Source organism: Acomys minous, assembly GCF_964271855.1.
Source record: "Acomys minous genome assembly, chromosome: 10".
Lineage (NCBI taxonomy): Eukaryota > Metazoa > Chordata > Mammalia > Rodentia > Muridae > Acomys > Acomys minous.
In genome coordinates this window covers 31,677,607-31,689,808 of record NC_140491.1, presented here as the reverse complement: position 1 = coordinate 31,689,808, position 12,202 = coordinate 31,677,607, and the positions used below count along the sequence as shown (strand labels likewise).

The 12,202-nt window shown below is 47.7% G+C and overlaps 1 protein-coding gene across 6 annotated transcripts in view; it reads right to left on the bottom strand.

The window, feature by feature from the left end:
- Window positions 1-613: 613 nt before the first annotated feature.
- Window positions 614-12,202, bottom strand: part of TBC1D14 (TBC1 domain family member 14) — a 100,786-nt gene continuing 89,197 nt past the window's right edge. For all 6 annotated transcript variants that reach the window (XM_084797471.1, XM_084797473.1, XM_084797472.1 and 3 more), the window contains 2 exons: window positions 4,843-5,101; window positions 614-3,068 (listed from right to left, as the gene is read on the bottom strand). In XM_084797471.1, coding sequence (XP_084653597.1) covers window positions 3,003-3,068; window positions 4,843-5,101 — 325 coding nt within the window. In that variant the 3' untranslated portion in view covers window positions 614-3,002. The remainder of the gene's footprint in view (window positions 3,069-4,842; window positions 5,102-12,202) is intronic.

The following is a 12,202-nucleotide window of genomic DNA, read 5'->3' as shown; positions in this document are numbered from 1 at the left end:
AGCCCAGCCCTCAGTAACCCCACGTGCTATCACCTCACCTTACCACCTGAAAAGATGAGTGGCTTAGAGAATGACACAATTGGTTTAGCAGGGAAGGTGGGCCTTGTGTCTGCCCCTGCCGGAGGCTATACCACATTAGGCAATCTCCCAGCAGCCTCAGGAGGCTTGGAGGTGATGGCAGTGGGGGTCTGAAAGGAGAGTGACATATACAAGCGTCTGTCCTGCCTGGCTCTAAGTAGCCTGTGGACCGTACTACACACATAGCTACTTTCCTAAGTGGCTCACAGGAAGGAGCTCACCCCCTCTGTCCCCAGCTTTAAAAGCTTCAGAGTGTGAAGAGTCTTGGCTCAGCAGCTGGTGTGGAATAAATAAATGTGGTTGCTTGTTCTCATGGGAACACAGACTTACAGTGGGAGGTCAAGGCAGCAGGCTTCAGGAAGTGCAGCACAGCTGGGATCTCCACAACTTGGAGAGGACATGCTGAACTGTGGAGTCCCCTGAGGAGAGGAACTACCCTGTTTTGTGTTTCACAAACCCTGAGTACATTTTAAAATACTTTCTGCTACACTTCAAAGCAAGGACGTCAGCTTTAAACCAGAGTACCCAGTGAACATAAGTAACAATTTTACATGACTTTATTTTAATAAAACCACATATTTACAATTCAAAAAGTCCTAGTTTGATACACTTTACTAAACAAAATTAAAGGTTAACTGTACAAGCAATTAAAACATGATATGTAGCAAGTGTTATCAGGAGTTTCCTATTGGCAAACTGTTTAAAAATAGTCACAAACTGAGCAGTTACCTTTGAAGTGAGCACTGCTCCCAAGGTGACAGGAAGCCTCTCCTGCAAGCTCCCTCTGGAGCGCCAGCTGCCCAGCACCCTCTAGTTTGGGACTGAAAGTCAATGGCAAGTGAGGTGGGAGGTGCAGACCTCTGCAGGGTCAGTTTCCAGTTTGCCAAAACAGGAGTATGAGAGAAGCCCTCAAAGTAGAGGAACTTGGAACTGTATAACCTCTAAGGAGGGCCCATCAGGCTCCCAGGAGCCCCAAACAGGGTATGAAAAACCTTGCTTGGACTAGAGTTGCAGTCAGTGCTTGGCTAGCATGGAGTCTTATTTAAGAACTTCATGCATGTCCACAGATTTATGTCAAAGTTAAGAACTGGGTTGTGAACACACAGAGAATTCCACAGTGGCATTCACAACAAGATGCCCAAGTCCCCTTGTACAACACTTTATGTATGAAGTAAGGAATGTCTTTATGTACAGTAAGAAAATATATACATCTTGAGAGAACAGATGCCCATGTTACAGAAGAAAGTAAGTACATACGCAGAGAAGGACAGCAGACAGGGCTGGGTAGTCTGCTTCTCATAGCCAGCTGGGCCTGGGCTACATTCAGTATCTGATGTCAAGAATGGCTGGGTCTGGAGGCTACTGGACGATGGGTGAAGACATCCTCCTCCAAGAGGTCAGACATCAGCCTTTCACAATAAGGCAGAGAGCTACATGGAGGGTGCGCTATAGCGTCCCAGGAGAAGCCACAAGACTACAAAGGAGACTCCAGAAAAAAGAAAAATAGTGCCATGGGGTGAACAGCATGAATATGACAGCCTGCTGATGCACTGGACTATTACCAACAGGCACAGCAGATGAAGGGAGCCCATGCAAACACAGCGCCATGAGGCTGGTCCACATCTCCCTGCCACATGGGAACAGTCCCAAGTGGCTGTCAGAAACTAGGACAATGGGAAGGGTGACTTCTGGGAGTGGTAGGAATGGCTGCAGAGGGCTATGGACAATAGACCACACAGGCATGTGCTGGAAAGTAAGTTCTCAACCCTGGGCACCCTCAGGAACCAACATGCCAGTGGATTATCAGGAGGGAACCAGTTTCCACAGATACTATTTTACGCAAAAACTGTTCATTTCTGTGAATTTGGATAATCAAATTTCTTACACAAAGTTCTTAAGTCAAGGAAAATCTAGAACATCAACCTCACCAGCAAGCTGAGATAAATCAGATGGACCAGGGAAAAGCTCATGACACTGAGAAGCTGGAAGACTGCCTTACTCTTTGGTGCTCACACCAGTGTATGACACTTATTTTCTAAAGCCAGGTGGGGACAGGAGAGAATCACTGGCATTTAGAAGGGATCCAGATACTCAGGTGACAAAGGCAAAAAGGGACATTCAGCTAAAGCAAGGAAACCATCTCCTACCCAGTAGTGTTTCCGAGGCTGCCACGCCCAGGTAAGGGCAAACTTTGCAGGCTCTTCCTACCCCTTTCTCTGCAGAACTTGTCTCTATCCCTTCTCATTGTGAGGCTCCCCTGCTCCAACCTCCGTGGCTACCAAGATGCAAGAAGTGCTGCTTTGGAGAGTGGAATCCTAATGCGAACTCTCAGCCTCCTTGCTATCAATTGTCAAGGCAACAGGGTCAAATGTCAACACAAAGGTCAGGTGGATTTTCCGGAGCCTATGAACACTCACCAGCAACTACTCTACAAGGGTCCAGCTTCCTTACACCGTCCTTGGTAGGGAGATTTAAAACACACCCTTCATCTCTTGGTAACTAAATAAGGAATCCCTTTCTTATCCAACATATGAGCCAATAACATCTCTGAGGTTTCCTAATAACATTTCTCATGCATCTTGGCTAAGAAAGATTGTAATGTACCTTCCAGTAGTTGGCATAATAGCATCACAATTTAATTAACTGCTGCTGGAATCAAGGACCAAGGAGACAGCCTGCCCTTTCTTGAGCCCGCATGGAAAATGAAGTGGCTAGCCATGACCAATGCCAGTGCATGGGTCGACTGAGCTGCTTAAGGCTAAGCCTGGATGTAATTCTTTAAGAGCTGTTTTGTTTTAAGGCCAACTCCAGCATCAAAAATCCAACATGAAAAGAGCCCCTGATCTTCCCAGGCTTCAGTCTGAAAGCACACAGGTGCCATGTGGAGCTCTGCTTCAGTGACAAGTGGGAGTTACCCATGAGCCTCAGTGTCTGAGGGATGGGCTTCCTTTCTCCATTTCCCGGCTGTCTTTCTGCAGCGCAGACAGCACCTAGAATCAGAGAAGACAGCTATTGTCAGGTTCATAGGCCACACTGACCTGAGAATCTCATAGGAACAGTAGAAAAACAGCAGCCACGCAACAACTCGCACCCCCACAAGCCTGCCTCATAGCCCCTGAACACAGCACTGAGGCCCAGGCTTCCCTGCAGGACACTAACAGGACCCTGTGCTCTATGTTGCATATACAGCCAGTCCCTTTCACCAAGAAGTTGGCCAGAGATGTGACAGTCTTGAGGTGACTGCTCTTTCCTCTGCTCTCCCAGCTCTCGGCTGACACCTTTAAACAGCATCCCACAGCCAAAGGCTCTGTGCTGAACACCCACTGCATGCCAAGCACAGCACTCTGTGAGGCAGGGTTGCCATCGCCTTCAACCCAACATCTCATCTACAGTCAGGAAGCCAGTGGCCCCTGTCAAACACACCTAAAGGCTCTCCATCTTCAAAACCACGGGATCTCAATAGCACAGGCACAGGACTTACCTTGTAGCCCAAGTTATCAGGACTTACTAAGAGGGTTTCAAGTAAACTGCATTAAAGGAGCAATAGCAGACAAAATACCCTTAACCTTCAAAAGAACAGGATTGCCAACCAAGCCCAAACATTCTCTTGTTTTGAAAACTTGCTCTACCATAAACTCAAAGACAGTTGAAAAGAATGTGCAGGTCCCTGTGAGAACTGAGCTGTATGTGTTCATTAGTAAGAAAATGTTTCACGTGAATAGTCCATGATCTAGTTTTAACCTAGTGCCTAGAACACAAGAAGCAAAGGCTGGACTGAATCCTTCCTTCTGCATGCTGTTCATGTGCAGCAGCAGGGTGAGGAGTGAGGCATGTGCCCTTCTAGCTCTGGAAACAACACAGAGGAGCAGCAGCTTCCTGTGTGAGCAGGAAGTCAGGGAAGGGCAGTGCTGCCTCTGAGGAAAGGCCTGCCTTTCCACGGATTCAAAAAGCCACTATAGGCAATAGGCTGGGAAGATGCTAAAAACCCTTACATAGGCCCCACACAGCTTTCAAAGGGACTCTCCTTAGCTTCAGGTCTGTTTCCACCATCTTGAACTTCTTAATAACTTTAGGGCCATGACCCCATGTTGCTATTCACACTGTTCTTTATCAGTCAAAGAGAGGCTCCCTTCTGCCCCTGGATCGCTGATGGCAGCACAGTCAGTCCTGCTCCTACATGAACTGAGCACACCTCTTTAATTGCTTTGCTAGACTATAATTCATAGGCAATTCATCCACATAAAGCATGCAAGTCCGTGTTTTCAGGTATGTGCAAACCTCACCAAAAGTCAACTTTAAAGCATTCAAGAAATGTCTATGCCTTGGGCCGGACATACCTTTAATCTCACCACGCAGGGTGGCAGAGGCAGGAGGATCTCTGTGAGTTCCAGGAAAGCCAGGGCTACACAGAGAAACCCTGTCTCTAAACACAAAACAAACCAACCAACCAAACAACAATAAAACCTGAGTTCAATCCTGGGACTCACACACTGGAAGGAGAGAACCAATTCCCCTTAGTTGTCTGCTGACCTGCACATGCTCACTGTGGCATATGCACTGTCCTACAGATGTGCCTAGAAGTGCTGATGCTACAGAATGGGTGCAGTCTTCCTACGCACACCCCTCCAGCTGTCAGAAACCCAGACATGAGCCAGGCCACATACCTCCAGCCTGAGCACCATGTCCAAAGACAGCCCTCTTTTAAAACGAATCACTGAGTAGCACATTGCTTCAGTATCCTGGCTGTGCCACATACTTGCTTACCTGTGCCCATTTCTTGTTCCGGCTCTGCATCTGGACTGTGGAGATGGCTGCGAACACTTCATCTGCTGGAAGGTCCTCAGGCAGCCTGGTCAGAAACTGGGCACTGTGGATGAAGTCCATCCTGGTTAGGATATCCTCGAATAGCTTCAGGATGCCCAGAGCTGTGCGAAAGAGAAATTCCTCCCCGTCTCGACAGAACACATCCCAGATGCGGCAGGCCAGGTCCAAGGGCAGGGACTTACTATACAAGGTGAAGATCCTGGGGAGAGAGGGAGCTCTCAGGTTTGGGATGCATAAAGCATGTGCAACACCATGCCTTTTACAAAGTGTGGAGGACACTGGCCTGCAATCACTTTGAATGCGAATTTACATTTTACACAAAACAGCACTGGCAGCATCCATGTGTTATCAAACACCACACAGCCTCTGTATCATGGATACTGGATAAGCTCTACTTGTAGCAGATGTCTACCAATCACCTAGCATGTGCTTGCTGAAACAGGTGCTGCATACTGAGGTATATACCTCAGTAGAGCTTGGACCAGGGAATGAGAACAGGGAGAAGGAGAAGAGAGTAGTCCTTCTAGTAGGAGTCAGCAAAGCAGCAAGGTGTCAATTTTCCTGTTGTTATTGTTTGGTTTCTTTAGACAGAATCTAGTTACACAGCAGACTAGATTCTGCTTAATTCTGTTTAAAATTCGTGATTCTCCTGTTACAACCTCTGTGTGATGGGATAACAGTTGTATGTCACTATGCCTGGCTTTCTCAATAAAACTGACCTTATACTTTAATAATAGAAACCATCAAATGAAAGGTGCTCTCAGTGGAGAAGTGAGGACCTGAGTTTGATGGCAGCACCCAGGCGCACTAGCACGCACCTGAAATCTCAAGTGGCAAAGACAAGCAGATCCCTGGGGCTCGCTGACTAACCTGACCAGTCTAGCTGATGAACTCCAGGCCAGTGAGAAACCCTGTCTTTAAAAGCAAGTTGAGGCTGGGAGTGGTGGCGCACGCCTTTAATCCCAGCACTTGGGAGGCAGAGGCAGGTGGATCGCTGTGAGTTCGAGGCCAGCCTGGTCTACAAAGTGCATCCAGGACAACAGCCAGGGCTATTACACAGAGAAACTCTGTCTCAAAAAACAAAAAGCAAAACAAAACAAAAATAAACAAACAAACAAACAAAAAAGGCTTCTGAGGAATGGCCCCTAGAGTTGACCTCTGGCCCACACAGTGTATGCACTCATACACAAATGATAATCACAATCCAAACTACCTAATAACTGTGCTAGAGTACAACTGTGCCCCAGGATCAAGCACTTCTAACCTAGATTGTGCCTATGTCACTAGGTGGGTCCAGAGCAGGTGCTCTGTTAGTTATAAAGTGAGAAACCTGGGTATGGTGGTATATATGCGTAATCCTAACCCTCAGGAGGCTCAGGCAGGAAGACGGCAAGTCTAGGTCATCCTGAGTTATAAAGTAGTACTCTGTATAAAAACAACTAAACATGAGAATGCAGAAACTAACCCACACCTCCCACACACAGGGACCAGATCACAGGTGGGAACCATGTCTCCTGCCTCCTTAAAAATTGATGGGGCTAAAAAGAGCAACATATTTTCCCACAAAATCCACAAGGTAAACTTGATTCTTTCTTTTCTCATATAGCATAAAACATTTATATTTACATGTGGATGTCATCAACTCCTTTAAGCAGTTATGAGTCAGCACTGGAAACAGCAAGGCCATGTCTTCCTGAGAATGGCTGTGAACCCATGCCTTCTGATTCAAAATAGCTCGTCAGGCATCATTCCCTTCCCTCAAGATTTGTTTCTAATATTTTAAATTATGTGTGTGGGTATGTGCACATGAGTATAGGTGGAAGCCAGAGGCGCTGGGTCTCCTTGGAGCTAAAGTTACAAGTGGCTGTGAACCATGTGATGTGGGTGCTAGGAACCAAACTTGGGTCCTCTGGAAGAGTAGTATGTGCTCTTAACCACTAAGCCATCTCTCCAGAACCCTGGGCACATCTTTAAAAAGAAAAAAGTAGACTAAGATGGCCCCAAACTTGCCATTGTCCTGTGTCAGGGGTCAAAGTCCTAGGTCATACACACCTTCTTGAAACCTGCTGTATGCTAGTTGCTGCTCGTCGGCGATGAAGATAGAAAACACTGAACAGATAGACAACTCAGGAGCAGAAGGGACAAACACACACAGAAGGGTTTAAGGATAGGAAAGGATTGTCAGAGGTTTTGGACTATGCATGCTATTCTACATTAGGTCATAAGGAAAGAACACACTGCTGAGGAGAGGCATCTCCATCCACCTGAAGAGGAAGCAGGTGCCCAGGAGAGGAGCTCCAGGGATGCTCCCACACCTGAGGCAGAGTTCATGACAACTGCCTATGAGGGCAGCACGCTGATGAATTATGCCAGTGGATGAGGCAAACCAGGAACTAGAGAACGGCTGTCTGGGCAAGAACATGGGCCCAGAATGAGCAGGGCCTGCTAGGCTGTTCTACAGGCTTTGGACTTTATCCTGAGTGAACTGGGAGGGACCGGAGGAGCAGCATGCTGACAGCTCCTGGAGAGGATGCAGATTGGACAAATGACCCAGACAGCTGTTGTCATGATTTTGGGCACAGAGCAAAGAGAGAGCAGGAGAGCTGGCCCAAATCAGGTATGACCTGGGCAGCTGTGGGGAAGCAAAGGAGAAACCCAAGATAGAAGGTCACCAGCTGAGCCAGCCCAAGAATGAAACTGTTATACTCTAAGTTTGAGATGTGTTATGTGCTGAAAGTTGGACATTCAAGTGATACGCGTATTGACCGGCAGCTCAAAGGAAAGTGCTGTGCCAGTCACACAGTTGTGTGAATAGTCTGTGTAGAAAGCCCCAAGTCAAGAAAAGACCACCAGGATCAGAAAGTGAAGCCATCAAACTGCTCCCAGTCTGCACTGCACATAGAAAAGTCTTCCTGACCTCACAGTTAGCTTTACCATTTGTTCTGTAAGACAGTGCAATGATTACAGCTTAGAGTATTATTTTACCTTTATATTTGTCTTTTAAATAAAATCTTTCTTGTCTCATACCTCCTCATCCAAGTCTCAGCCCTGGTGACTTCCCTCAGGGTCAGAAAAGGATAGGTGAGTCGGCCTGCTTGTTTGTCTTTTTGTTTGGGGGCATTTTGTTTTGTCTTGTTTGTGTTTAAATAAGGACATCTATTTCCACACAAGTTGGTGTCTTCCTAAGATTAAGGTGTGAGCAGGGTTGCACAGCTTCTTCTGAGGCCTGTCCCCTGGCTTGTGGAAGGCCTGCTCTTCCATGTGTTTTCACATGGTCATAACTGAGTGTTTCCTGTCAATGTTCACAGTGTACCTCACACATCCCTTCCCTATCTGTCATGCAGAGCAGCCATAGTTCTCAGAGACAGTAAAGTGCTGGCAAGGAGGGACTCTGAGATTATTAATACTGAGTGATTTCTCTGTGCCTGGCAAACCTTCACATCTTCAGCCTGTGGACTCCGGCAGACATCTCAGTAACATGCTTCCCAAAGCCCCTGTGTTTAGGTCAGAGGCCAGCTATTGCCATCAACGCACAGCTCCCTCTCCTGTCGTCTGCTCTTGGCTGCACGCGCCTCTAACGCTCAGACCTTCAGTTCTCAGCAGTCCCTTTATGCTCTCTTCTCCCAGCTCAGGTGCCTGGAGGCGGTGCCTCCCCTCTCTTCTCTCTCCTTTTTTGCCCAGAATTTGTAAACGCTTAGCTAGATTTCAAGCCACATTCAGAGTCAAGTCATTGAAAAGGAGCTGGACGGCACTTCCATGGGATGCTGAGCCATTTGGCTCAGCCACAGTCAGGGGTTGATGCCAAGTTGGCCCTGGTCCTGCAGAACTGGATGGAAAAGGAGGGCTGATGTATGCAGATAGCCCTCCCCTGTTCTTTGGGCCCAAACACACATCCTCTCTATGACTTAAGGCTCCATCTTGCTCCCAGCCAGTGACTATGTACAGAAGTAAGGCATACAGTGAAGTCCCTTGGTTTTCCCAGAACCTTCTGGTGCTCTTACCATAGTGAGAAGACAGACTCCAAAAAGAAATGTTTCTGTGCTCCCTCCACCAGGCCACTACAAATGCTGAACTGCACAAGCAAGACTCTTTCAGGGCTGAGGCCAACTATTGCATAGCAATGCATTTCTGTGCTGCTGTACCAGTGCCATGGGTTTTCAAGATAATAACCCCAGAGCTGTGAGCATCTATTTCTTCGTAACACATGTGCACAGAAGGGATAATCCTTCCTGTTCAGACTTCACAACTTCCGCAGATATTTCTGTATAGTCATGTTTATCTGAGTTTGTATAAGGTTAGATATGAAAAGAACGGAAGCTCCAGGGAGATGTGTGGAGGAGTGCAGGCCCTTTCCACAATAGCGGGTGCTTCAGGACAAACCCACAAGGGTCCTTACAGAGACACAGGGGTACATGTGAAGCTGCAGAGTGACCCAGGGGCACCCTTGCTCTTCCATGAGGCCTACCTCCTTACTACAACCCCAAGAGGAGACAGTCTCACCTCTACTTTGCAAATAATGATACTGACAAGAAAGGGCATGGTAGGAAATCAGATCACAGCTTAGGGTAGGGGAACTGTCACCTAACAGCCATGCCTATTGAACCTATGGCTGAAGACTTAGACCTTCAGGCCTTGGCACCAATTTTTAGCTGTGTCCAACTTCCTCAACCTGACTGATTCCTAGAAATGAGCCTCTCACCCAACACTGGCTCAGGAGCACCCTCAACTGATACCCAGGTTCCTTGTGTTTCTAAGAAAGTTAGGAACAGGTAGAACAGGGGTGCTAGTTAAGAACTCCTGGGCTGAGGCAGGCAACTTCCAGTGTAGAACTGCATGCAGTCAAAGCCAAGGAGGCCACCTAAACTCAGTTCAAATTCAGGCACTGAGTCCACTCCTGGTCTTAAGAGTACTCAGAAAAGCATTCTGCTGTCTGCAGCCCTACCTGAGTCAGCAGCATCCTCTCTGGTCCAGCACCTAAGAGGTAATGTGATGGTAAGCCCTGTATCAAACAGGTTGTATGTCAGGACTGCCTCAGTTTCCACTCCTTTCTACCATACTCGAAGCCCCAGTTAAGCCAACACATTTCCAGAGGGTGCTGGAGGGTTCACTCTCTCTCTCTCTAGAGAACCCTGACTACAATGTGCCATTTACCCTCAAGGTGTCCTGGGGCAGATCCCCAGCCCAGAAGCGGAGACACATGGGTAAACTTTGTACAGAATGCAATGGAAAACCAAAATTACTGACAGTCACTTCCTTGAACCTGCCCCGTAAGGAGCCCCAGAGTGACAGCTCTTATCTCAAGGAGTAATCATATATAGAGTATTTTCCTAGGTCTTTTGATTAGCTTAAGATTATTGTTACAAAACCCACTCACATCCCCAAATAACTCTGCCACTGGATATGAGAAAGAAATCGTTTAGAAAGTCGAACTACCTCTCACCAGCTCCACCATAGCATCTGGATACTTGATAGTCAGAACACTCAAAACTCCACAGGGTGGTTGTGGTGCACCTTTAATCCCAGCATTTGGGAACCAGAGGCAGGAGGATCTTATAATTTCTAGGCCAGCTTGGTCTACACAGTTCCAGGACAGCCAAAGCTACACAGAGAAATCCTGTCTTGGGGGGCGGAGGAGGGGGGAAGAGCCCACAATTCCACAGGAAGCAAAGACAGTTGATAGGCCCTTGCTCTGATCTCACATCTACAGCAGAGAGGCAGACAGTCTACCTTAAGCTAAGCAAGGGCCCTTGCCAGCTTCCTTCATGAAGCTCTGTCTTGTAGGACTAGAAGGGGCGGAACCTGTGCAGCGGAACAAGTGGACAAGTGGCTTTAAGCCACTGGCACCCGAAGGGACCCTTGGAAACAAAAATGTCCTTGTCCTGCCCAGGACTTGAGCCAAGGATGGGGCCAGGCCTTGAGAATATAGAAGTGACCCATGAGGTTCTGAGAGAAACTGCAAAAAATAAGATGCCTTCAGAGTATGGGTAGTGCTGGAGGAGGACGGAGAGCAGAGCAGCCAGGTGTCTGCTCACCCCGTGCAGCCATCCCTGAGCACTCATGAGCCACACAGAACAGGAGGAAGCTTACACAGTCTCTTAACCCCTGGAGCCAGATACTTCTCACATACTGTGTGCACTGTGCAGGGCACAGCGACATGAAGGCAGGCCCAGTAATTTTGAATGTCGATGTGGTTTAAGGAGGTGGCAGAACACAATAGGAGTGAGGTTCTGGAGTCACATTAAGCAGCACACACACCAGAGAGTGACAATGGGTGAGAAAGATTCAGGGATAAAGCAATGTGTGTTTTTCGCATGGCCACCTCTAGTGACTAGAACCTCCCCTGACCATCAGCACCCATCAAGAGCCAGCCAGGCTTACTGCAGACCATTAGTGAACAGAGCAAGGATCATCAGGAGAAGGCACTCCTTGGACTTGGTTCAACTGTAGCACAGCACTTCCAGAGCCTTCTTGTGGGCCAGGATTGGACACACAGCTGGTATCCTACTTGGCCTTTATTCCAGAAAGCAGGAGCATCCTGTCAGGAACAGGGCACACTGCAGGCCGTCAGGGGAGCACAGCACTCAGGTCTCAGGCATCAACCACGCCATGGCAAGAAAGTCTCAGAAGCAAAGCCTAGCAGAGCATTCCTTCCTTGTGGACACCCTGGACTCACAGCCCTCCAGGCTGGGACAGGAATAAACAAAGCTGCCCTCTGGGCCATGGCTTTCAGGTTCTCAGTCAGCAAGAGTAGACCATCATCCACAGAACAGAACCTTCTAGAACACTCTCCACATTGTCATAATGGTTCTGCTTCATGGAGCCTCTGTCCCAGTACACACATGGTAACATTCTACTGGGTTAACACATAACATAGTGTTTTATAAGCCAATGTTAAAAAAAGACTTGAACCCCCAGCCTAGAATCTAAGATTTCTGTGGAAAGCCTCAATAAGACCAGATAGATGCCTGCTTTCCAATGACCTTTTTTTCTAGGCTCCAAGTCAGGGAAATCCAAGGGTTCAGTGTTGACAGTCAAATATAGATACAGAAATTAGCATCGTAGGAGCCACCTGTGCACTCACAATGTTTGTAGACGAGGGGGGAAAATCATGTTAAACAAAGGTACCTTTAAAAGGGTATCCCAAACATTTATATGTAGGACAGGTATACAAAGAGCTGAGCATCACTGGTGGTGGCCATCAGCTCCAGTGGCTTCTGCTACAAGTCCAACCACCAAACCTTCACACATGCAGTCAGTCAGCAGCACTCAGAACATTCAGGTTAAGAGAGAAGCAACACAA